Source organism: Podarcis liolepis, assembly GCF_965112155.1.
Source record: "Podarcis liolepis genome assembly, chromosome: 14".
NCBI classification, from domain to species: Eukaryota; Metazoa; Chordata; class Lepidosauria; order Squamata; family Lacertidae; genus Podarcis; species Podarcis liolepis.
In genome coordinates, this window is record NC_139569.1 from 49,814,959 (window position 1) to 49,842,126 (window position 27,168).

The 27,168-nt window shown below is 39.3% G+C and overlaps 1 protein-coding gene across 6 annotated transcripts in view; it reads left to right on the plus strand.

Annotated features, from left to right (window-relative positions):
- Positions 1-27,168, plus strand: part of VPS13C (vacuolar protein sorting 13 homolog C) — a 113,739-nt gene that overhangs the window by 8,821 nt on the left and 77,750 nt on the right. For 3 of the 6 annotated variants that reach the window (XM_083475448.1, XM_083475449.1, XM_083475453.1), the window contains exons 4-19: positions 1,215-1,310; positions 3,623-3,724; positions 4,957-5,016; positions 6,922-6,987; positions 10,301-10,410; positions 11,100-11,159; positions 12,139-12,198; positions 13,185-13,265; positions 19,410-19,467; positions 19,660-19,787; positions 21,223-21,329; positions 22,369-22,540; positions 24,220-24,282; positions 24,946-25,081; positions 25,434-25,528; positions 26,899-27,041. In XM_083475448.1, coding sequence (XP_083331574.1) covers positions 1,215-1,310; positions 3,623-3,724; positions 4,957-5,016; positions 6,922-6,987; positions 10,301-10,410; positions 11,100-11,159; positions 12,139-12,198; positions 13,185-13,265; positions 19,410-19,467; positions 19,660-19,787; positions 21,223-21,329; positions 22,369-22,540; positions 24,220-24,282; positions 24,946-25,081; positions 25,434-25,528; positions 26,899-27,041 — 1,537 coding nt within the window. The remainder of the gene's footprint in view (positions 1-1,214; positions 1,311-3,622; positions 3,725-4,956; positions 5,017-6,921; positions 6,988-10,300; positions 10,411-11,099; positions 11,160-12,138; positions 12,199-13,184; positions 13,266-19,409; positions 19,468-19,659; positions 19,788-21,222; positions 21,330-22,368; positions 22,541-24,219; positions 24,283-24,945; positions 25,082-25,433; positions 25,529-26,898; positions 27,042-27,168) is intronic. The other 3 variants (XM_083475452.1, XM_083475451.1, XM_083475450.1) reach the window with 2 other exon arrangements.

Sequence of the window (27,168 nt, forward strand, 5' to 3'; positions counted from 1 at the left end):
CTATGCCACCTATTATAAAATGTGCAATAAAGTATAATATTTATTTTTCAAATTGGTATATATAAGCACCCCTTCCCCCAGTTTCCAATCTTCTAACTGCCACTTTGCATCTAAACGTCCTGCTCTGGACTGACTTCTTGAAGCAGCAGTTGTTAAGCCCCGTCACAGGTCAGGGCTTCTGCCCTTAGCTGCTGCTGCTGGCTCTCACAGCTTCTTGCTTAGGTGGCAGCTGTAGGAAGTAATAGAGGAGCAAACCACCCAACCCAAATTGAAAACAGCCACAGATAACAAGGAATTGCGTGCATGCAAGTGAGCAGGCTGTCAAAGAAGAGATGGAGTGCTTGGTGTCTCCTCTGTACCCAGCATAGAAACCTAGCAGGCTGCTTGCGGAGGGAAATCCTCTCCTTCACATTCTGCATAGAAATATGGTCAGCTGCTGGAGGAGCTGGAGCTCCTTGCCTCTTGTCTATTTGCTCTCAGAAGACTAGTAGCTTTTATGGGCTTATTTATGAAGCTGGGAAATATTTGTCTTGCTCTCAGGTTCAGTTTTGTTTCTTCTTCAAAGTGTTTCTTATAAAACCACCAAAAGCAAATGCATAATTAAAATGCCAACCTCTTGCTTGGCTGCATTTCTTAATTTTGTGTAATTTGAATGGGAACACAGGAAGAGTAAGCTTACTTTGAGGAAGTGTAGATTTTCCTGCATTATTTACCTTGGGTGTGTTATGGGTATAATGAAAGAAGTCCAAGATTAAGATTGCCATCCTGTGCCAAGACGTGCCTAACTTTCAATGCCCTGTAATATAGTTCTTCTGTAGAGCTACAAGTACTGTGTTTCCCATGTGAAAATGATACCCCTTGTTCATGTAAGTTTGGTATTTTTAACCTGAAAATTGTAAATATTTGCGTTTTCATCCTAACAGATTTATGATGCAACAAATCCTGGCATCTTTTGGGATCAGAAACTAAACAGTTACTCCTCTAATCTGTTCTTTATTCATTAGCATACACAGTTTTGATAGAACAGCAGATCTGATGGCCTTTTTCACCTGTGAAGCATCTGGAGCCTTGGGATCAGCCTAATAGAAATATCACTTGGCAAAAACTCTTATGTTGTAAACAAGGCAAACAATATTTTTTCCAAACAGACTTCACCTGCATGATTCACTCTTTGCTCATTCACCTAAATATAAAATGTTTTGAATTTTTTTTAGATAAACTTACTTTGAAGATTCCTTGGAAGAATTTATATGGTGACGCAGTAGTTGCAACTCTAGAAGGCTTATATCTTCTTGTTGTCCCAGGGGCAAGTAAGTGGTTGATGGGCAATCTGAAATGCAATATGTAGTTAGAATGTATTGCCAGTGCCTTACACAGAATTTGAAGACAAGAAAAATTGGAATAGGCTGTTGTGGGTCATTTGATTAAGCACATAGCTTAATCTGTGTTTACAGAAATTAGTCCCACTATGTTCCATGGTGCTTATTCACAAGAAAGTGTATAAAATACATGTTATTGTTGTTTCCTTTTTTGTAATATTATGTAAAATTTCCCTTTCTGTGTTATATTAGATATTGCAAACTCATATTATTTAGGCATTAGTGCAGTGAAGAAGGCACTTGCTGTGGAGCCCTTTCTTTCTGCTAATGTGAAAATTTCCTATACCATTTCATAATTTTCTTCATTTATAATTTAGTCTTGCATCTGTATCGAGGATGAGCAAAACCATGGTTTGTGAATACACTTCAAGCCATTGTTTTGAGGCATTCCATGGTTTAGAGATCAGGAGGATTATACTTGAACTGGATGGTTGTGTAGCTGGTGCCCCATAATTACTTCCTCCCATCCATCTCTCTTGTTGGCATTATCAGTCCATTTTGCTAAATGTGAAAAAGGAGGCTTTTTTGGTTATTTTTTTGAGTTTTGCCTCTTACATTCATCCAAAAGAAAAAATAATCCAACATTCAAACCAAAAACAAAGATGAACAAAATCATACAAATACGTATTAACTAAGTAAACATTTTTCCTCCACCATTTACCAATAATTAATATTCTAAATTATCATTCATTAACATTCTAATCTTTTGAGGTGACTTCCAGCCACCTCAATATGAGTCATACTTTTCCTTCATTAATTGCCTTCTTTTGATGGGAGCGTTATAGAATCTATTTTTTAAAAAAATGTTCTCATTTCTTGGTGTTATACGATTTATTTATAGTAACTGTTTCGTATTTTGCAAAATTAGTCAAAGCATAATAAAAGTTTTACTTGAGAACATTTTTTAAAAAAATAGATTCTATAACACTCCCATTCCTTGCTGAACTTTTGGTTTGTTCGATTCCTAATTATTTCTGTCATTTTTGCAAGCTCAGTATATTCAAATAATTTTATCTGCCTCTCTTCTTTTGTTGGGCTGTCCTCTCCCTTCCCTTTTCTTGTGTTTGTTGTGGCTTATAAAAATATTCTCATTTTTCCAGTTCTTCTTCTTCTTCTTCTTCATAATAATAATAATAATAATAATAATAATAATAATAATAATATTTTATTTATACCCCGCCCATCTGGCTGGGTTTCCCCATAGATACTATCCCAAAAGTTTCTGATTTTCTTACATTCCCACCACATATGAAACATTGTTCCTTCTGCCTGCTTACACCTCCAGCATTTATTTCAGTTTGTTTTATACAGCTTTGCTAATTTGCTAGGTGTCAGATACTACCTATAAAACAGCTTCATTTTCTGAGGCATCCATTTGTATTGTATGCCCCAAATATTTTGCCCATTTAATCATAACATCTTTCAATTCTTCATCTTTTACTTCCCAATCAAGCAATAGTCTATACATTTTAGATAAAAATTTGCTTCTGTATAGATTCTTTTTCCAGCCCTGAAATTTTTGTTGCAAACCCATTTTTCTTTTTTGATTTAAATGATCCATTTAATTGATAATATTGCAGCCGGTCTGTAACATAATGCCTGATTTCTTCATATATATTTTTAACTTCAATTGATTTGCCTCCTCTTCCAACAGTTCTTTATAAATTTTGTTGTTTGTTGTTGTTTAGTCGTTTAGTCGTGTCCGACTCTTCGTGACCCCCTGGACCAGAGCACGCCAGGCACTTCTGTCTTCCACTGTCTCCCGCAGTTTGGTCAGACTCATGTTTGTAGCTTCTAGAACACTGTCCAACCATCTCGTCCTCTGTTGTCCCCTTCTTCTTGTGCCCTCAATCTTTCCCAACATCAGGGTCTTTTCCAGGAAGTTTTCTCTTCTCATGAGGTGGCCAAAGTATTGGAGTCTCAGCTTCACGATCTGTCCTTCCAGTGAGCACTCAGGGCTAATTTCCTTAAGAATGGATGCATTTGATCTTCTTGCAGTCCATGGGACTCTCAAGAGTCTCTTCTAGCACCATAATTCAAAAGCATCAATTCTTCGGCGATCAGCCTTCTTTATGGTCCAGCTCTTTATAAATTACCAAGTTCTTTTCCATATTTTTTTCTTTACTGAAATGGCTTCTAACAGTGATAGCCACCAGGAGGTGGCACTAAACTAGAGCCATCAGGGATACCTTGCCTCTTTGTTGGCTTTCTGTTTTGACTAGATCATGAATTCTGTCTCCTAGGCATTAAATATGATGCAGAGAAAGAAGAAAAATATCTACAGGATAACAAGCAAAAGGAGCTATCAAGAATCGAAGAAGCCCTGCGATTAGCAGCAGAAAAAGGTATTGTATGGTTGTTCTTGAGGGTTCTAAGATGATACTTTTGAAGAACTCGGAAGGGGCATGTTAACCAAACACTGTCTTGAAGTAGGTCATGGCTAGAGTTGCCTGGGTATTTATTAACCTGATACTAGAGTCTAGGAGTTTGAAATCTGTTTTCAGTTTGAAATCTGTTTTAGTTTTCTTCATTAATTTCATTCTCAACACACTGTATTGTAGGGTGGTTTGTGTTTTTGTCCTTCACATTGCCGTCATTTGGAAGCTTTTAATATTACACTATTTTAAAAAAATTAAAAAGTAGTGTATGGAGTTGTAATAATTAGTGTTTGAAGTGTGAAAGCTATCTGTGTTATTTCGGGGTGTGTGTGTTTATATATACACATATATCTATCTCTGATGGACATTGACTCCTGCACTGCAAAAGACCATTGCATATTCTTCATCTGACTAATTGGGGAAAGTCAGGAAAGCAGGTCTACCAACTTAACCAGACGATGGATTTTTAACCAGACTCCATACATATATGTGTTGTAGGTTTCATAAGTTGTTTATATAGAAGAAATTGATAGTTGTCATTGGTAGCTGGACTAGAAGTAATGATGCAACTGATTTATGATATTTATTCATTAAACCTTCAAAACATTTTGCTTCATGCAAATGGTAATGTCAGTTACTTCTAACTCTGGCTATCTAATCAAGGATAAAGCAAATTATATTTGTTTTCATTAGTTCAGCTCACATGTTGTGCTAAACCATGGTTGATGTGCATAAGCAGGAAGGAGTTGCTGCAAGCCTTGGGTTTGTAAAAAGGACTGGGAGGAGGACTTCATTGTTTACTTTCAGCTTTAATTAACCATGGTTTGTTTTGAAACTGACTAGAGTTAGTTATAAACCAAGATCTCTGGTTCACTTGCAAACACTGCTGGTTTCATTCTCTTGGGCGTATGAGAGGGGAAGGGGGAACAAGCCCAAGGCCTTGTTCCTACTGTTGCACATGGTTTAGCATGATGTGTAAACACAACCAGTGTGTGAAGCTCGTGATGTTGTAGATTGTTGTAATGTACAATGATAAATAAGAGGCTGTTGGTGAAAGTGGAATAGTTTTTTAAAGTATTTTAAAACTAGTTCTCTCTCTTTGAATGTTTAAAAAACCTGTATTAGTGGTTTAGATTGAAAAGTAGATTCTATTGTTTTAAAATATGTGCATTTTGGTTACTGCTGTCATGTGGATGAAGGAGCTCATTCAGATTTCATATGTGGACTGGAGGACATTGTGTATAAGGATGTCAAGTCTGGTGGGTATGCATGCTTAATGATTACATTAAAGGATATTTGAAAAGGGAAACTGAATGCCTGTTGGTCTGCTAGGTCAAGCTACTTCTTGTGACAGGAACTAGGTTAATGCTAAACTATTCTCTCAATGGTAACTTTAGGGAAGCTCTGAACACCTATTCAGGTACTTTGAGAAACAATTATGCCTCAGAGACTCTGAAAGCCAATTTATCAAAGGAACACTGATTGAAATATTTTGTAATTATTTCAATCCTTGTTTCTTGATAAATTGGCTGTAAAATCATACATATAAAGGCTGTGATTCTTGCATTTTCAACAGGAGTTTATGTTGTTGCAAATATAATGGGTTTGATTCAGAGAAGATTCTATGAAACTCACTTATCCAGCATGGCTTTCCTGGGTCCTACGCCCTCTCCTACAGCCTCCTGTACCACATAAAGTGCTGCTCCCAAGGGTTGGTGCATCCTGTGGAATGCCATGAGATGGGTATGGTGCAGGATGGGGAAATTAGACAAATTTGTTGGGGCTTGCTTTCACAAGCAGAAGTGTTTTTCCACTTGTGTAAGACATCTCTGGGTATAAGCCATTATTCCCATTGCTGAGGTGAAGCATTCTTTTTTCGTAAGAAAAGTATTCCATTGATTAGCATGTCAGTCTTAGTCATGTCTCCTTGGAATGGGTTCTGTGAATGAAACATGTAGATGATGGCATTGTTTGGTTGTAAATTAATCCAGTAGTGGAGTCATATGCTCTTCCATGACTTCAGAGTATCCATTTTTTAAAATGTTTTTTTCTTGCCTTATGTAAAAGCTTCTCACCTAGCTAGTAAGCAAATTTAAAAAGAGAAAGAGGAGAGACTTGGCTATAAATAGACTGTGAATGCTGTTTTCCTGTCTCTGTGGCTGCAGGGATTCTGCATATTCATCTTTTTTCAGAGCACATGTGCAGGAAGTCTTAGCCCTGGCAGTTTACCCTTCTCTCTTCAGTTTTGCTCACAAAGAGAGTTAAGTCCAGCAATAGTCTTCTCTGCCTCCAGATCTCAGTATTTTGGGTTGTAGACTTGATGGAACTACCAGCCTCCTACTACCCCAGAGCTAGGCCTAGACGAGACCCATGTATTTAGAAAACTGCCTACTTTCTGAAATTGTCTAGGGAGCCCCATTGTGGTTGTTTTTTTAGCACCCTTGCTCTACTTAGTCTGATTAATTTTTCCTCCTTTCATACACAGACTAATTGGGAAGTGGAGCCCCGGGGTTGTTTTTTTTTTTTTTTTGCAGGCAGCTAGGGATGATTAGGGAACATGGACTGTTTTAAGGATGGAGTGAGATATCCAACTAAGTTCACTCTGAGTAGACCCATTGAAACCAATGAATTTAATTTACTCAAGTCCACTGATTTCAGTGAGTCTATTTTGAGTATGACTAATGGTGGATGTCTGCCAGAATCTTGTCCCACAGTGGACTCACTGCTTCTCAGTGGCAGATACAGCAATTGTTATAAAACTTTGTCTTTAAATTATAGAAGGTTTGCTGAAGGAAGGTGTATCTCAAGATGTCTTCCTTGTTTGTAGTAGCTTAGCCACTTAGAGTAGACCTATTAACATCATCTATTAGCCATGTAAATTTCAGTAGGTCTACTCTGAGTAGGCCCAGGGCTGTAGTCCCTCTTTAGATTTTATAATTTTGCTGTAAATCCATTTTCTATAGTCTCATTTGGAAAAAAAGAATAGTATTAAATAGTGAAATGGTTTTATACTGGAGCTGCAAACTAACTCTATGCTTCTATACTCCAAATGTCTTGCCTAAATAATCTTATTTTTTGTTTTCCTTTATTTTCATTGCTTCCTTTAATGATGCCTGCCTAACTGTAATTTATCTTCTTTCTGTAAAATTGCTTACATTGAGAAGGACGTAAGTCTAAAAAGACTAAAAAGCGTTTTAAGAAATCATTTAAAGGTAATGGTCACTCAAAAGGTGGGTATAACTAGCACAGTGTGTTGAATATTCCTTTTCTGCTGCTTTCTTTTTATAAGCTAACAAAAAAAAAAATGCAGTAATATGTGCAACCTTCTTTTAGGCCAGCAAGTAAGTTAGTGAGACTTTGACTTTACTGGATATAAACAAACCACATTGATTTTAAATTAATTATAATTACAATAATAATGTCTGTTAAAGCAGAAATTGGGTAGTTCCTGCTCAAATTAGTGCTTGAATTGTTTGGCCTTCAAACTTCAGTTGGGCACAATCCAGCAATAGCTGTTCAGATTTGATTTTGCAAGAGGATTAAGGGCTCTTTCCCCTGAATGAATTCCAGTGAACACAGTAGTGAAAGGCTTAACACAGCTGGTTACATTTTTAAATGATGCATTTGTTACAGAAAGAAGTCTGTAGTAGGTTCATACTTAAGTGTACTCGTTCGCATTATCATTCCAGATGGTTGACACATTTGGACTACCTTCTCAGTTGTAACTCCCTCTTTTATCATCCAAGTATTTCCTTTCCACAGGCCTAAACCATTCTGAAGATAATGCCCAATAGAACATCACTCAGATTAATCCTCTCCCTAACATCTGTTTGTCACTTGTTTTAGTTTACCTGATACCCCCTGAAGTTCAGAAATAAATGTACTTTTTCCTTCTGTCCTTGAACTTCTCCATAAGATGTTCCAGTGCTAATGAAAAGGTGTTCAGGTGTTTTAAAAAGAACATCCCCTTCTTTTATTGACATTCTGTTCTCTCATTCCATTCATTTGTGACCTTTTAATCTTATGCTGAGCTGTTTATATTTCTCAGCAATCAAAGCAATACTTTTGATTAATTAAAGAATGTTATGGTTTTGGATATTCGTACACAGTCCTGCTGAGCTTTTGCCTTTCAGCAGTTATAGCACTGATGAAAGCATTGTTTGATAGTTCTTGGTTAATATTCACTGAAACCTACCAAACTGCCTGTTTTCTGCCCTATTTCTGTGCCCAGTTTTTTGCAAAGATCAGCAGTCCTTAGCAAAACAGCTCTTGCTTGGAACTCTCTGGCTGTATACTTCAATAAGAATGTGTGAGACTTACTGCCTTCTGCCTTTTAAGGATCTGATGTTAAGATATTTTACAGTTTTTAGACTGCCTTTCCATCTCACTATTCAAGATGGTAAATAGGCTAAATATTACAAGTTGCTTGTTGGAGTCATTCCTAAAATGGGTATTGGCATAGGCTTCCAGGTTTGTGTGAAATAGTTCTTGAGTGAAATTCATATGCCTTAGTCATGTTCTCCAGGTGTGCTCCCAGTACTTTAGGTGCCTGGAGAAATCAGGTGAAAGCTTGCCCTGTTCATGCAACCTGTAATGCTAGTTAGGTGCTTTTATAATTAATACTTTTATAATTTATAATCTCCCTCTCCCACCTTGTTATTAATTATTCTTGGCTGCATGCAGTGCTTTTTTCAGGGGGTACTCAAGGCTACGCAGTACCGACACCTCTTTTTTTTTTTGTTTGTTAAAAAGTGTGGCACTTACTGTAACAACTTCATGATGGGTACCAGCACCTCTTTTTTGTTGTTAAAAATGTGACATTCACTGTAACAACTTCATGGTGAGTACCAGCACCTATTTTTCTAGAAAAAAAGCACTGGCTGCATGTATTTTTATTCTTGTTTTTACCAAATGTTTTTTAAACATTTTAATTGTTTTGTTAATTACCTTGAGACTTTGGCATTAAGGGTAGGCTCATATTTAGAAAATAAAAATAAATAATCATCATTCGACACTCATTGACAATTATTCAGGGTCTTGGGCTAGGTAAGGTAAGTCTGAAGCTGCCTTAATACAGTTATAAAACAGTAAGTAGAATAATTTTAGCATAATAGAAACCAGCAGGTATATCATGGCATAAGCTTTTTTGGACTTGGTTCAGGTACATCAAATGCAGTGGATTCCAGTCTATGAAGACATAAATAAATTCGGTTGGTTTCTAAGGTGGAGCAAGACTTCATGTTGATTTTTGCTGCAAAACAGTCTAGTTACTGCTGTAGAAGTCAGTACAGATGCGTGGTTTTGATCTGTAAAGTGCTGATAAGGATTATGGGGAAACAAGCAACATAAAATGTAGGGTGAAGAAATTTCTGAGAAAAAATGTGTAGTGTTGTGCAAGACAGAGTAAGTCTGGGAAACATTTGTTGTGTTTGACTGTTAATTTGGAGGTAGACAATTGTACAGTGCCTTTATGTAGGGGGGAAACCCTATTTTAGCTGAATCTGAAATGTGTTGAAAGGAGGTCAAAAGAACCTCTGCCTGGTTTAGAGGCTTCTGACAAATTTCTGTTTAACTTGGGGGAATGCTGGATGCTGTGAACGAAATGCTCACTGACCTAGTTTGGATGTAATGCTGAGCTATGGTTTAACATTACATGTCTGAGTCTTAGATGTAGGTACTTCCTGTCCCCCTTTCTAGCACTGCTACAGTGAGCAGATTGGAATTTTTTGCTTCAATTTTTAAGTAACTGTGGTTTAATGTTATGTCTGAACCTTGAAGCGCTGTACTTGGTCTTCACTATGGTTTATGGAAACAAGGCAACTTTATAGAGCTAATGTTCAGACATGTTAAACAAAAGTGAAAGTTTACAGTCTCCTTGTGGCTGCACTGGAGATGGGGAGGGGAAGCATACCTGCCTGAAACTAGTTCATGTAACATTAAACCTATGTGTGGAGTGTGTCTTAATGGTGGCCTGTTGCTGAGAAGTGGCCTGCCAAGCCAATTCCGGTGGCCTGCCAGCCTCTTACAGATGGCAATAAACTTGGGGAGATATAATAGCAACTTGAAATCAGTACTGTGTAGAATGTGATTCAATTTAAGTAAAAACAACAGCACTTTGGGGGCCCTTTCCATGAATGAATTTTTGTCTGTGATTTACTGAGAGCAGGCATAGGCAAACCTGGCCCTCCAGATGTTTTGGGACTACAACTCCCATCATCCCTGACCACTGGTCCTGTTAGCTAGGGATGATGGGAGTTGTAGTCCCAAAACATCTGGAGGGCCGAGTTTGCCTATGCCTGACTTGAGAGCATTGACCTTCTATCAAGTTTATTTCCTTCCTTGCCTTCAAATATAAATATAAATTGGCCCATGTAGAGAAGATGGAACTTAAACAGAATCCCCCCCCTTTATCCGGAATCTTAGAAAGCAAAGGTATTCACTCTCACTGTTGCTTTATTAAATGTTGCTTAGTGTCATAGTTTGAATCTTTAATGAAATGAAAGTTTTGCAGTTGGGGCTGACTTGCACTTTTTATGTTTTTAGATAAACCAAAAGAAGAGAAGAAAGATACGTTTTTGGAAAAGCTTGCAACACAAGTTATAAAAAATGTACAAGTCAAAATCACAAGCATCCATATAAAGTATGAGGATGATGTAAGTAATGTGAATTCCTTTTAGTGGTGGCAAACAAAGTTAATTCTACTGTATTCCTTTGCACTGTTCACCCCATAACATTTAATAAAGCATATAATCAAGTTGGTTTACAAAACTCAAGAAATATCAAAATAAAATAGTAAATTACAACATCGCTAGAATAATCCAGGTTAACCATAATCTAAAATAGCAGTTGGAAGTTGCAGTGTCCAGCACGAGGCTGCTGAACTAAGAAGGGTTTTGCTCCTTTCAGGAAGATGAGTCTCGCTATGAACCTAATTATGGTTGCCACCACTGGGCAGGCCCTGTCCTGTGCCCACCTGCCACGCATTTGGAGGTGGGGGAGAGGCTCTGAGAAGGGTCTCTGAAGCAGACCATAGTTTTCGGCAAGGATTGTATGGCGGTGATGGGGAAAGTGATTTTTAAACACTGGATGCCTCCAATGCCCATTGATGCCTCCAAATTGTCTTCAAAGGTGGAAAGTACATTATAATAATCTAGACAAGACCCACGGCAATCAACAGACTTAAGTCCATTAATTTCATTGGTTCTACACGGGGTATTACTTAGCTGGTTATTACCCAAATACTTCTTTTTTTACACTTGTAAGTAAGGCTTTCAAAAACAAAAAATGTTCTAAGATGTTTCATATTGCATATAATAATAATTCCTACTTTTATTGTTTTTAGATCACAGATCCTAGCCGACCAATTTCCTTAGGAGTGACATTGGGGGAGCTTAGCTTACTGGTAATGCTTACTGTTTTTGAGGAGGGAGGGAACCAAGAAAGCATATTTCCATGCTTTTGATTAAATAAAGAGGAAATTAGTTTGAGAATTGTAATTTACTTAGGAATGTGTACTTGTATTTAAAGGTAAATGGAAATGTTGATATAATTATTATGAGCTTTTCATATAATACAGCCTGGAAATAAGGTTGCTGTGTGATCAAAGACAAACCATGGATTTCAGCTTTATTGTATGAAAAAATGAAATATTACTAGTTGCCCAATAGCCTCGGGGAAAAATGCAAGAGGTCAAGGCCACCTAGAAAATATTTTTCTAGATTGTTGGCTGAGAAGGAATCGTCTAGAAAATAACTCTTTCCTCAGTGCTGATGCAAATGAAAACTGCTGTCATCTGTGAAAATCATCTGTCATTTGTATTCTTTCTGGAGCAAAGAAGTAGGGTTATATGGGGGAAATGGAGCCAAGGGAAGGAAATATTCATATGCGAAATCAGCAGAGTTTAAACTCAGAAGAAGGGGACAGTAATTGCTTCCAGTGGAAGCCCCATTCCTCCTGTGGTCCTTGCTCTGGAGGGCCTCAAAACTTGTGGGTACTTATAGGACACTGCTGCTGGAAATGGGAAGATTACAACAACTCCTTGGCAAGCAGATTAGCTACTGTACTCTGGATTCCACCCATAGTGCTTTAGCTTTCTGTTTGCTCTCTATCCCCTGAAATTTTAGGGCTTGTTTATGTGGGAATTATTTTATTGAAAATATGTTTAAATTTTTTATACTACTTACCTGATCTTTAAAAATGGATTCTTCAAAATGCTGTTCTGTCAAAACATGGGAAAGAAGTTGGATCATACCAACTAACCTTTTTCGTCCTGAGATTATTTGGGAAATGCCTGGTATCCACTACCTGGGGTGGGTAGTATAGCATACAAAGCGTTTGAAATAAAACAAACATAAGTTAAATTCAATTATTTCTATTTCCAGACTACTAATGAAAACTGGACTCCTTGCATTTTAAATGAGGCTGCAAAAATCATTTACAAGGTACGGTCAGAACCTCTGATACAAAGTTTAAGAGCAGAAATTTTATTTCTTAGTTAACCAGTTACCAGGATTCAAAGCTATTTTTGTTACACCTGTGGTATTTTTGTCCCTACCCCCACTTGAACAGTAGAGGCTTCTCCTCTCTCGTGAGTACTGCAGTCTAACTGTGAAAATCTGCTTTTCAGAAAAACTTGGCTTCATCTGAACATTACTGAAATATACTCAGAGTCCTGTAGTGATTGCAGCTTGTAAAACAGTGATTGAATTGCCCCCCAAACCTCAGGCTTTTATATACATTATTTACACAATGAGTCCCGTCTGATTGGCTGATTCTCCTTCCCTCTTGGAGCCTGATTGGTCTTTTCCTGCAGGCCAATCAGTTGTTGCATTCTACGATCCTGCCAGCCTAATAGGCTGATTAACTTCCTCCTGGAGCCTGATTGGTCTTTTCCTGCAAGCCAATCAGTTGTTGTATTCTAGGATCCTACTTGCCTATTGTTCTAGGATCCAAGCTTAGTACATAACAATTAGAATTCACCATGCTTGCTGGCTTATCAGGAATTAACAAATACCCTAGCATGGAGACATTTTATACTACTTCACTGTTTCTCTCTACCTTCTTTATGCTTTAAAAGGTAAAGGTACCCCTGCCCGTACGGGCCAGTCTTGACAGACTCTAGGGTTGTGCGCTCATCTCACTCTAGAGGCCGGGAGCCAGCACTGTCCGGAGACACTTCCGGGTCACGTGGCCAGTGTGACGAAGCTGCTTTAGCTATACAGTATTCTTCAAGTTTAGGATTTAGGATAAAGTGTGCAAAATACCTAGTGAATGGCTACACTAAATTCACTGTAATTTCTAATGTAAAGTTTGCTTTTGGACGCTTGGACTGAATTGCACTCTCATTTTAAAAGTAAGATGTTCCTATTTGGTGAAAGATTTTATATTGTACATTTTAACAGCTGATGAGATGTGTTTGTTCTTTCAGCTTCTGCGTCTTGATTCTCTCAGTGCCTACTGGAATGTGCAGAGTGAAATGTATTATCATGCTTCCAGGGAAGAAATACTGGTAAGTTAAAGCCCCTCTGTGTGTGTGTGTGTGTGTGTGTGTGTGTGTGTGTGGGGTGCCACCCTTGTTGTGTTGCTGGCTGACCCCTCCCCCACTTAGAGCCTCTACCCACCCACCTCCTGCCTGTAAACCTCACCCCAAACCTTCCCATCCCTTATAGCAGGGGTGCCTTTAATATTTCATTAAAAGCTTGTGTTTATTTGTGGTTTCTGTCTCTGATGCATTAAAAAAAAAAAGTATTTTATGTTGTTAGCCCCCCCTGAAGGTGGTATAGGAACTTCTGTTTAAATAAAGAAGCAAGCTCTTTTGCAATGGTTAAGAGTTGCCCTGCAAGGGATAAAGTATTATCTTTTTGATTGGAAATTATTGAACGCTAATTTAATATTAAATGCCTTGCTGTTGAATAGACTCATTTTATTTTTTAAAGAACTATGTTTGCCCGAAATAGTATATGCCCCCCCCCATTCCCTTGTTGAGGTGGCTTTGGTTGCCAAAACACTCTTTTAGCTGTTAAGCAGATTAAGTTGTCAGGCTTCTTCAGTAATGTGATTACTTGAAAATGAGCTAACACATTTAATGGCCAACAGATGGTTCTTGCTAATTTTTAGTACGTTATTGTTACATATGTTGTGATTTTCTTATTTTATGTTGCCGTAAATATTAAATAGCAACTAAATATGATGTGGCTGAAGTTTCAAAATTATTTATTATCATTTGAAGCAGCTTTTTATTATTATTTGCATTTTCAAAAACAGGAACAGAGAGCATATTTAACCCCCTCCTCCCCTTTCCTCCCTCTGTCCCGCTTATAACTTCATACCAAATACAGCATGTATACATACACCATATGACTTCCCTTCCACCCTTTTCCTAGTTCCTTTGCTTTTCTACTACTCTGCGTAATCCACGTCTTTTTAATCCTCCAATTTGTTATCTATTAAAAACTCTGTCTATTTCTACTCTGCTGGATTGTTTACACAAGACCTGCTAAGCTATGTATTCGTTTATACAGGTTCTTAAAATATTCAGTAAACATTGTCCATTCCTCCTTGTATTCCTTTATCTTCATTTTCTCTTATCTGGTTCGTCATATCAGTCAGTTCAGCATATTTGAACATTTTATACTGCCATTCTTCCTTAATGGGTACTAGACTTGTTCTCCACCTTTGTGTCAATAAGGTTCTAGCTGTGGCAGTGGCATATAGTAGTAAGCTCTTTTGGTTTTTTGGGCGCCGCCGTTGTTACTATTCCCAAGAGTTTTTTTAAGAATCTTTTTTAATTCATCATATATAGTTTCCCAATATGCCTTAATGATTTTACAGGACCACTACATGTGAATAAAAGATCCCTCAATTTCATTACACTTTCAACATACAGCTTTTTCCTTTTTTAGACATTTTCGTCAATCTGGTGGGTGTTAAATACCATCTGTGGGCCATTTTCATAATATTTTCTTTTATCATGCCATAAAATTCAAATTTATTTTCCACAGCTTTCCCCATAATTCATAATCAATATTGTGACCCACATCTTGTGCCCACTCAGCCATGCTTGATTTCACAAATTCCTCTTTAGTTTCCCCCACATTTGAAGCTGCTTTATAGTGACTTGGATTACCTGCTACAGTCTACTCTCCAAAACCATAAGCAGAGACCTTTCCTAGCCTTGTAACCCTATGACTGATGCCATGAATTTAACCTGGGATTTTGTGCATGGAAAGCATGTGCTCTACCACTGAACTTCAGCCCTTATTTACTTTTATCCAGATTTATATTCTGCATTCTATAAATTTCCCCCTTACATTTTGTAATGGGTATGGGGTTGCTCGTGCGTAAGTTGCCGCCTCTCCTGGTTATGTTGCCTTGTTAAACCTTTCTGTCTGGACAGCCCTTCAATTCGTGGCTGCCTCAGTCGCTAGCAGAATCCGTCAGTGGGCGTTTCTTAAATCTTTTCCAACATAAAAGTTGTTTGACACCCAGTCTCCTCCTACTTTCTCTGCGCGGAAGTCTTCTGCGCAGGGTGGGCGTGGGTAGTGGAGGACCCGTGCTCTCCCCGCTGGTGTCCGGTGAAGAGTCCTGGAGCCCTCTCGCCGATTCCCCCATCAGCCCCTCTATATCCATGATATGATAGCCATGTTCAAATATATAAAAGGATGTCACATAGAGGAGGGAGAAAGGTTGTTTTCTGCTGCTCCAGAGAAGCGGACACGGAGCAATGGATCCAAACTACAAGAAAGAAGATTCCACCTAAACATTAGGAAGAACTTCCTGACAGTAAGAGCTGTTCGACAGTGGAATTTGCTGCCAAGGAGTGTGGTGGAGTCTCCTACTTTGGAGGTCTTTAAGCAGAGGCTTGACAACCATATGTCAGGAGTGCTCTGATGGTGTTTTCTGCTTGGCAGGGGGTTGGACTCGATGGCCCTTGTGGTCTCTTCCAACTCTAGGATTCTATGATTCTATCCCTGGTGTTGCGCTGATTTGCTTCCCCATCTGCGGAGCTGCCTCTCTCCCTGCTCCAGCATCATTTGAGAGCCTTCTCCAGCATCATTTGAGAGCCTTCTCTCCGCCTCTAGCTCCGATGTCAGTTCCCTGACACATTTGTATCCTGCCTTTCTTCTGTCATGGAACTGAAGGTGATTTACTTGAAATTCCTGGGCAGACAGCTATCCAGGTATTGCCTAGACGCAGACTTCCTTAGCTTCAGCAAAGTGTCTACCTCATGTGCCTTTAGACCATATCCCACCCCAAGTCTTGGGCATTTGTGGCTGTGTTGCTTTTCTGGAACTGTCAGGCATACATTTAGCCTTTCTACATGTTTCCCAGAAGAAGAAGAAAACATTTGATTTGCATTCTTTTTCTAGTTAGCATTAATTGATTGTTCCAGGTGTGCATTGCTTATGGTTGCCATCTTTGTGAGACTGCCATGGAAGTGGCATTCTTTGCTCAAAGCACTAGACTGCTCCGGTGTTGTGTGTGTGCGCACGCTTTGTATGCAGCTGTTTCCAGATTCAGTACCTGGATTCCCCAGTTTAAGGATCTAGAATCTAGATCTCCTCAAGCATGGTTAGGAAAGATTAATGCCCGAGATCTGAGAGAGCAGTAAGTTGGACCTATGGTGTATAAGTCCACATACTTACTTTTAATATGCTGAGTTGGGATGGATATTCAAACTGCTGGTCTGTAGAAGTTTCATTTTTGTCTAACACAATAGAAAGGAACTATTTCAATGAAGTGATTCTATCTATAATCTAGATAGGGAGCTTCCTCTTGGTCAGCACAAGACCCAACTGTAGCCTAAGGCATTGTGCCTAATAGCTTAAAATAATGTAATCACTTACATTGGAAGAGGATTTAATTTTCCTGATAACAGATATGCTTTGTGGTATAGACTTAATAGCATGTATGAAGAAATGGCAAGTTTCTTCTTCAGCGTGAGTAATGCAGTGGGACAATAGCTATCTGATAGATAATCAGTCCTAGCAAATAGAATTTGAGAAGAATAAAAATCAAGTCAACAGCACAAAATAATGATCATCAATACCTAGTAAGGAAAAGCAGAACTACTCATTTTGATTCTGTGACCAGGAACGGTTAGTGCATTCATAGTTTCCATTAACCAAATGGCATAAAGTCTGGCTCCAGATCCTTAATACAGGTTGTAGAAACAATGCTGTCTAAATCTTTGGGACATAAATATTTGACAAATATATAAAGTAATCAGTTTGCAGAGATGGTGCATATGAACAACAATTGCATACGTTCTGCTTCATTTTGAATGTTTTTGCCATATGGCTCTGGTCATGAGATCCTACTATCTAAACAGGAAGTTGGGGATTCAATGATAAGAACACTTTATCTAACAGTGAGCAGAAGCTGTTACAGTTTATAATTTAGATTCATGATTGTTTGCAATTCCTTAATTAAAAAACGTCTGTATATAAACTCTAGTGTGTCTCAGTAACAAGAGTATCAGTCTGTTTTGGAAACTGGTTTTTGAATCGCTAATATCCTCATTCCAAAGAGTGTTAACAACACAGTTATGAGACAAGAGCTAAATCACAACACAAATAGCATGATGGAAACAACCTCTTTCCTTTATTGCATTATTTTATTTATTCCTTTCTTTTATTGCATTATTTTATAAGTAACAGGGAAGTGAGAACATTCATAAATTTATGGCCACCTTTTCCTGGTTGAAATACTAATATGGCTTAAATTTTGTGTTTCTCTTTCACATCTGCAGAATTATTTCTTGGTACTGCAGTAATCTACCAGTTTTGCAATATATTTGCTTATAGAGGAAGGAAAATAGGGAAAATCTCGTGTCATTTAGCTTGAGTTATCATACTTCAGTTATTAATGTGCTTACTTGCGAGTTAAATCCTCATATTTATTTCTGTTGTGTTGTGTCAAATGAAACATTTGTTTTCCTCTGTTTCCCACACCTTGATTCCCATGCAACTTGTTTCCCACATCCTCCTCCAATGTTTTCCTTTGCGGTTGTCTACTTTAGATGGTCAGCCTACATGTTTTACATGCAGCCTTTCAAAGGAGTAGGTGAAAAATTTAGACCAAATAGGTATGGTTACATGCAAGTTCTGTTCATTGGGATTACTTTGAAAAACACAGGAATACTATTTTAGATAGTCTTCAGCACAAGAGATACAATCTATGAAAGTGTAATACTGTTTTGGAGAAAAAGCTGTGGAACAGTTTCTGTAAATATTTTTATTATATGCAAGCTATACGTATGAATTGGAACTCAGAAGTCGTGAGACAATTATGTCAGAATTGAGCTTCACTAAAGCGATCCCACCCCCCATGTCAGGGAAGAGTTAGAGTTAGAAGTTTCCAGTTTCTCAGAGGGAGAAAGCTTTCCCCAAGGGGGGAAGGAGAGCAGTGAAGCTAACAGAAGAGAGCAACAAGAACAACAGGGAGGGACAGGATGTTCCCAGGAAAGGCAAGGATTCAGTTCTAGCTCAGATTCGGAGGAGGGGAGATACAACCCAGCTCTAGCGGGAAAGCCTTCGCCATTTTGAGAGTGGCTGATCACGGAGAAGCAGAGCTCAGAAGGTAGCTGAAATAAGTGACTCTGAGGAAGAATAGTTAAGAACCGTTTATAAGATTGTTTTGTTAATACACAATAAAAAGTTATAAAAGAACAAGAAGCGTTTGTGTGGTGATCTGAAGAGGACAATGACCAATCCTGACACCCCAGTTCAGCATTCGAAACTAACCAGGCAGCAGGCGTGTTTTGCAAGAAGGGGTGGTCCAGTTGTGAACAATTTCAGAAGTCTAGTTGCTGTCTCTGGTACCTGAGACTCCGGATTAAAATTGCTGCTGTCCTCCCTAAAAAGCTCTGGGAAACGGGTGTGTGTGCGTGCGCCGGAGGGAGCTTTGCACCACGCGCCAGATATGCTTAGGACAGCTCTGGTCATCAGCCTTCCTCCAGTGAGCACCAATGGGGCGCCAGGGCGAGTACAACATACAGACCCCCTTGGTCTGCTTGGGTCTCCTTGGCATTCCAAGGTAGGGGACTGAGGAGAAGGGACAGAAGTGGTGGGTGGCATGGTAGGCTTGTTGTATGTCTTGTGCAGAAGGGAGACTCATTTGGAACTGCACAGGGGAAGGCGACGCCTCCGAGTCCATGCAAGATGCCTTTGCGGAAAGGAACACTGCAGCAGCCTGGCTGAAAGTTACACCAAAGGTGGGGAAATAGTAGTGGGTGGGGGACCTTTCACTTCCTTGTGAGGGGCACACTGAAATAAAGAAGAATACCGTGTGCCCATCATGGGTTTACAGTTATTTAGCTTAAGGCACATCCTTTCAGAAACTGAGCATCTGGTAGTCCTGGGAAGAGGGCAGGCATTAGTTCTTGAAGGCTGTGATGGTGGTGGTGGGGGAGACGTTAAACGAAAAGCCTGAGTGTATCGGCTCCATAGCCTGTGGCAAGCTTGCAGCCCAAAAATAAATAAAAAGTGTTGCTGATTTAAAAAAAAATGCAATTAGACATTCTGTGTTGGCGACCACAACCCAAGTTCCAGGAGTCATGTGGTGAATAGCTTTTCCATCCCAGTTTCTAACTGTGCCCCAGTTTGAATATGCATGTTTCCGATGTTTAAAGGTTTATTTTTGTCATTTACAGGAGCAGTTGAAAAGGGGAGTCCCTTCACCTTGCCAAGAGCCTCCAAATGATCAGTATAGTAAGTATGAAGGACAGAATTTGGGTTTGTGGCTACACAATTCTTGCCTCTGCTGGTAGTGAGGGGCAGCAACTCTTTACTTCAGTAGTTACTTTTTACAGTATATTGTATAGTGCAACACTGCTTTTAACTTCATAGTATTATGCTAATTCTGATTTAAGGACTTGTTTCTCTCTCCCCCCCCCATTAAAGTATTTAAACCAGTATCAGCATCTGCAAAGCTGTATATTAACCCTCATGCAGAACTTGAACTACAAACTCCTAAGATTGTTGGGAGCATGGAAGTCCAGAGCATTTCAGTTGAACTGACCAAGCCACAGGTAAGATGGCTTGCAACTTTATGATCTTCTTTTAGTTTTGTGCCATTAACTTCAGTCACCTGTGTAGGGCTTGCTCTTAGTTACTTGCTCATGTTGTTACTTCGCAAACCATACTGGAAGAATGTGTATGAGGACAAGTACCTTATAAATACGTTATAAAACTACATGTTTAACTAGTGAAATGTGATAGAGCCTATTTTCTTGAGCATTTTTAGAGTAAGGAACATGTATTTCTCCCAGTTTGGTGAAAGACAGGGGTGGAAAACCTGTTTGGTCTGATGGGCCATATCATTTTCTCCCCACACCCTGCAGGCCAACTTTTACAGGTGGGTTGTTACATGTCAATCAGCATCATGACCGACATAACTGACAGTTGATCCGTGAAGCGTGTGTGTCTAGGTGCTGCTTCTTCAGCATTTTCCTATAGAGAATGTGTTGGTGAAGCAGCACTCAGCAGGTTAGAACTCTTTCCCCAATCTGCTGACACTGCCCAGTAACACCAGCTGTTTGATAGGTGGGTGTGGCATGACGCAAATGACCTCACAGTCCAAATTTTACCCTCTGGTGAGACAGGATTGGCCCACAGGGCAGAGGTTCACATCCCTGGTGTAAGGAATGTATTTCTCTCAATAGAGGTTTGCTGTACAGTGGTACCTCGTGTTACATACGCTTCAGGTTACAGACTCCGTTAACCCAGAAATAGTACCTCGGGTTAAGAACTTTGCATCAGGATGAGAACAGAAATCGCGCGGCGGCAGTGCGGCAGCAGCAGGAGGCCCCATTACCTAAACTGGTGCTTCAGGTTAAGAACAGTTTCAGGCTAAGAACGGACCTCTGAAACTAATTAAGTACGTAACCAGAGATTCCACTGTATTGTGATCAGCATTAATTTGCCTTAAGTTCTGAAGAAAGCTTCATGTTCTTAGTACAGTGGAACCTCATGTTACGTACCGTCCTCCTTACGAATGCTTCGGGTTACGAGCTCTGCTAACCCGGAACTAGATGCTCCCGGTTGCGAACTCTGCCCCGGGATGCGAGCAGAAGTCACGCACCGGCAGCGTGGCAGCAGCAGGAGGCGCCATTAGCAAAATAACGGTTTCGGGTTACAAACAGACCTCTGGAGCAAATTAAGTTTGTGACTGGGGGTACCATTGTATATGGTTTGAATTGAATCTGTTAAGAAAGATCTGTTGGCTAAAAATTAGGACTTCTGTATTCTGACACAACATACCTCTGTGCCAGGGACAACTACTGAGTGATGGCTATTCCTTTCTTTCTTTATAAGAAAAGGATACTTGTATGTCCAATACAGTTATTTAAACTAAATAGACCTTTGTCTTGTCTCTAGTATGGCAGTCTTTAGTCTCATAGCTGAATGCTTTAAATACTGTGATTTCCTGGTGGTAAGATACCATGTCCCCCTTCATTTGTTTAGTACCTTAGTATGATCGACCTTCTGGAGTCCATAGATTATATGGTTCGAAATTTCCCATACAGAAAGTACAGACCAGAGGTACCACTGCATAAGAATGCCAAGCAGTGGTAAGTTGTAGACCTTTCTGTATTTGTTGTTCTTGCTTTTTAACCTTCTTACATGCTTATGGCAAGATAGCTAATTCTTCTCATAACTCAGGACAGCTAACAGCATTCCTAAAGTGTTCTTCACATGGATGGTCAAACAGAACTCCTGTATGGGCTGTAAGTGTCCACCACCATGCATACACGGTGATCTGTGAGAAAGTAGGATGTGTTCATAAGAAATATCAGGTCTCTCTTGGTCTTTTCCCATTTTTTCTAAAGCAAGCTTAAAGAAACTGAAATCCTTCTCTACTGCTACTACCCCTTTTGTTATCTTGCCCTGTTTTTGAGGCTGTTGGTTGGCTTATATTATTGAAACAAATTGACACATAGGTAGCAACTGTTTTATAAGAATATTAAACAGTTTTGTGCTTAAGTTGGAAACTAGAGTGATTTCCCACCCTCTAGCCCCATGTTCTTCAATCTTGAGTCAATGGATGTTTTTGTACTGCAACTCTTATCATCCCTGACATGACTAAGCTGGTCAACTCTAAATGCCCCCCTACGCGGTATAGCCCATATCCTATACGTGTCAAATGTCAGTTGTAGTCTGTTCTTACAGGGGGAATTCTTATTTTTCCTGTGAGGAGTTGTGGCTTCTTCCCAGTTTGCAAAGCCCATGACTGGACTCTCAGCAGCCAACTCTCAAATATTTTGAGTATGTGCAATGGATGTATCTTCTCAGATTTTTGGAAATTAAATGGGGAACAAAAAAGTTTATATTCCATGGCATCTTTGGAAATAATGCAACCTGAACTGGACTGTCATTTGTTTCACACACCACTCCAGGTTTCCCTCCAAGCTCTCTTTGCTTCAGTAGCCCACTTTAAAGAAAAGTATTTTACTTGCTGCTCCTGTGAAACCTCTGAAACTTGAGATCCCTTGCCCCATCTATTGCATTCTTCTGCCAGTCTCTGTTCTGTAGTATTATTCCAGGTTGCACCAATTTCTCATCTTGTCATTTGTATTGAAAATGTAATTGGGGTTGTGTGTTTTTTTGCAGGTGGAAATATGCAGGAAATAGCATCCTTGAAGTCCATATCAGACGATACAGCTGCATGTGGTCATGGAGTAACATAAGGCATCATCGGCAGCTTCTGAAAAGTTACAAAAATGTTTATAAAAGCAAACTGACACAAACCAAAGTATCAGAAGAAACACAGAGACAGTTGCAGGTATTTGATGTGATTCTAGAGTGTGTGGTGTTGTAAATGCAATGCATTGCCATAAACTGGGAAAGGGGTGACACCTCCACAAATACAAAAACTTCTCAATTTCTTTCTACTCTGGCAATGTTTTAATCCATGTGTAATATTACCTTGTGAAATCATTTTGTAGCTATATTTTCTAATACTGACTTCAACAATAAGAGCTGACTTATTTTGTTGGAATGAGACTGAGAGTTTACTTATGGTAGGTGCTAAGCAACATTGGATACTATTAGCAGGATATAAATACATAGCATGTTTTATGTTATGGTGGCAATATGATGTCACACCTTGACCAGTGTGATCAGCAGAGTATGCACAGCTTTAGCAGAGTAGTAGTCCAGCAGAGCTTCAGTGTCTTCTTGCCCTCCAGTTGTCAGCCTTTCCAGAGTTGATGGTTAAAAATCTCCTTGTCCACACAGTTCAGTGTAAAGTTTTTATTGTCTTAAAACACAAAACACGTCCCACACACTAACTACATAAATGTAAGAGATGCTAATGCATCATGAAGTGTTCTACTAAGTACAGCTCTCTGGTCTTAGAGGGAGAGATCCAAATATCCAGAGAGATTCAACTCAGTTCTATCCACAGTTCTACTAGTAATAGTAATGGTATTGCAAGAGGAATAATAAGTTTGGACCTAAAACACTGCTGACTGCAGCACTGACTTTATACCTATCAATGCATGTACACATATTCCTTAGAGGAAGGGAGGATGGATGTTCCCCCATCCAGTGGCCCCCAGCCTTAAACTGTTTTTAACAACGCACTGCAGCTGGTATGCCAACCCTGAACAGAATTCAGACACGGGGAAAGGGCAGCTTAAGATGCAGACCAAGCAGTTAGTTCAATTTCACCCTTATTCCCAAATTACACCAATGTAGCAGAAGAGGCTAAGGCTGTATGCCAGTGGAGGGGATTTTTTTCTGCTTGGCAGAAAATGGGCCAAACTTGACAAGCGGGTGGGGTTGCCCACTTGTCAATCATCTGACATCATTATTACACACAGGGCCCAGTTGCTGGGACTTCAGAATGCTGTTTTTTGAACCTCCAAAAAACAAAAAGTTCAAGGAGCAGCATGGGACTGTTTTCAAAAGAGAGACCACTCCCCCATTCTAGAGGAAGACATGCCATCACCACCCATCAACTAATAGGGTTGTGCACCTTTCTTCAGCAAAGGAACAATTGGGAGCTCACTTTAAGCTCCTGATTGTTCATTTGAAGCCACAGTGGTACCCGCACCACACCTGATGTCCCATGATGTCAGGCGTGTGGTGTGTGGCCATGGTTTGGGAGAAATGGCCTCATGGGCCAAATTATGACCCTTGGTGGGCTACGTTTTGCCCATGGGCTGAAGGTTCCCTGTCCCTGATCATCTTCATACTGTTGAGTGCTTAGACATTAGTTATGAGTACCATGCACAGCTTTGTGAAACGACTGTAAAGCAAGTTTGCTGTGAAGCAAAAAATAAAATAAAAATAAAAGTGGCTTAATTGAATTAATTAAATTCAGGTAGCATCCTTTGAAGGCATTGGATGGCACATGACTGGTCCTAATACACACTGATTGATGAGATTTGCTGAAATAACTGCTAACTGCCTGCTAAAATGTTACATTAAAGTTGCTTTTATGCATTTGTTCCATAGGATTTAGAAAAAGCTCTAGATGTGTTCAATATTATTTTAGCAAGACAGCAAGCACAAACTGAGGTAAGCTCTACTTTTTCTTTTTTCATTGCTTCTAAAAGTTAAGAAATGACTACAATGAATGTAGGCAGCTCTCCACTTGCGTCCGATCTGTCTGCCTGTCAGTTGTTAGGCGGGGAGGCAGAGCAGCCTCAAGAAAGGCCTGCTGCACCTCTGGCTCATGAGGAGACCCTCTCTGGGCTCTGGGGAGGGTCCCCTTGCAAGCTGGGAAGACTCTTCAGGGTGCTCCCCACTTACCCAATTTTTATCTTTACCAGATTTTTTTTTTTAAATAAACCTGTTCCATTATGCTTTCTGGCTAAAGTGGTGTAACACTTTAGGGAACATCAAGGGAAAGGCTGCAATTGGCTCCCATCAACACAACTAGGATTCTGTAGCAAGATGTTCACCTTTGTTCTTCTTGCAGACTCCTATTGCATAGTGCCTATTTATGAGTAGTAAAACATCTCCATTCTATCCTTTGCCAAAAATTGTCTTCTGGAAGCGAAAGGATGGCCACTTAAACATGCAATGCTTAAAAAATAAAAACTAGTCTGCCATTCAACACTCATTTTACAGTTTTTCCTTAGGAGTGATCTCTTGTGCATCCTTTGCTTATTGGCGGTTGCAATGCCACAGTGTATCTAATTTTTCTTTCATGCATTTTTTTAACTTTCCGATTTATAGGTTATAAGGTCAGGACAAAGGCTGTTGAGAAAGAAATCAACTGATGGAGAGAAGAAAGGTGGTGGATGGTTTAGTGGATTGTGGGGGAAGAAGGAATCTAAGAAAAAAGATGAAGAAGAACTTTCAGTTCCTGAAAGTAGGTTTGCATCTACAAGTAACTGGGGCACTAGATACTTAGCTTATGTGGATTGCCTGGATTGCACAAATTTTCATATTACTGGCTATAGTGGCTCCTATATTTTCCTTAAATTTGTGGCATCATTTCAGTGATAAAATAATATCAGAGTTCATCAGTAAAAATGGAACAAGAGACACCCACACTTCATGTCTATTTGTAAAGCAATTCAGGGTTTCTATTCAATAAAATCTCACTAGAAGTTTTAGTGGAATCTTTTCTTCAAATACTGCAAGTGATGTGAAAATATTGTAAAAATAAGCAAGCACTTGAAATGAATAGCTAATGACAATATCTCAAACCTTTTGTTCAGCTATTGATGATCTCATGACACAAGAAGAGAAGGCGAAGCTTTTCACTGCCATCGGCTATAGTGACAGTTCTCACAATCTCTCTTTACCCAAGAAGGTATTTGTACCTTTTAATAAATGTAGGAATATCATGTGTGTGTATGGCAGTTGTTTTTCTCCAAATTCTTATTTTCTTCTAAGGGCTTTTTATTTTTTACATTGGATGAAAATGGATCCAAGAGAAATTGTTGGGTCAAATTAGTCATATTGATTTGTTTGCTGTTGGTGGGTTCTTGTTGTTTCATTGGGCTGTGTATAAAGGAGAGTCATACTGGTGTGAAGGGGTCCTCTTCTATTTGTCCCCATGTCAGTCCCCCCACCTCTTCTTCCCCAACCTTATACTGTATACAATACTAATATCTCACATCACATGTAATTGATCTGTAGAAAAGACTCTGAAACCTGAAAAAGAGACAATTTACTTTTGTAAATCAAGAAAATCTTTAATAACAATTATTTTTTAAAAATGAATGCAAGAGAGGCTGAGCACTCCTAAGGTTAATAGATAAATTTATTGAACCATCATTAACTTTTAAAGTAGTTTGAAGCCTGGGTGCTTTGTCACTGGCAAATGGTGCAGGGCCACTGAATGGAAAGTAGGCTCATAGAGTTGAGAGGGACCTTGGGAACTATCTAGTCACCCCCTTTCTCAGTGAAACTGTAGCATCCTAGACGGATGGCCTTTCTTTTGGCCTTTGTTTAAATACCTCCAGTGAAGGAGAGCTCATTACTGCCTGCAGTATTCTGTTACACTGTCAAAGAGTGCGTACTCTCAGCAAGTTTTTCCTAATGCTTTACTCAAACCTGCTTCCCTGCAATTGGTTTTAGTCCTTGCCTCTTGGAGCAACATGTTCTACCTAACTGCTCTGAAGGCATTTCAAGACCACAATCATGTCTTCTCTTTTCTATGCTAAGTATACCTACCTCCTTCAGCCTGTTTTCATAGGACTTTCCAGACGCCTCACCATTCTGGTCACAATCCATACATAGTTAGGCAAAGGCTAGGCCAGATGCTAGAGGCCTAGGCTTAAGCTAAATGTTCTGGGAGAATAATGTAATGGATATTGGTTTCTAAAACGGAGTATTCACCAATGATAATTTGTTAGTCCTATGCTGATATTTTGAGACATGTGCTTGGTGAAAGACTGGAGTCTTCCCACCTTGCAATTTGGTTCATCCCTGACCTAAACTACACATGCATCAGAAGAGTTAGCGCAGTTTGCCATCAATAAAGTCTTGCTGCATCTTGGAACTTAGCCATTGGAGAAAACTTTGGAGTAATTAATATTTTTCAATAATCCTTTAAATACTAGTTTTGTCTTACCATTGTACTTTGCTGTATATATGTTTATTTAGTAGACATTGATGAGTACAGTGGGCAATGAAATGTATGGCTAACTTTCTTTACTGCTTATATCTTCTGTTTAGTATGTTGCCCATGTGGTATCCCTGAAACTCTTAAGCACTTCCTTTACAATTAAAGAAGACAGAAATGTGCCAGACACTCTTAAAATCCAGATAATTGATTTAAGCACTAAAATATCACAGAGACCAGGAGCACAAGCCCTTAAGTAAGTTTCTGTTGTGGTAGTGGTACGTGGTTGATGGCACATAGTAAAAACTAATCCAGTCCTTTGGTTGTAAATTGTTTTAACTGATTTTAGTATTGCATTTTTACATTGCTGTAACCCGACCTTG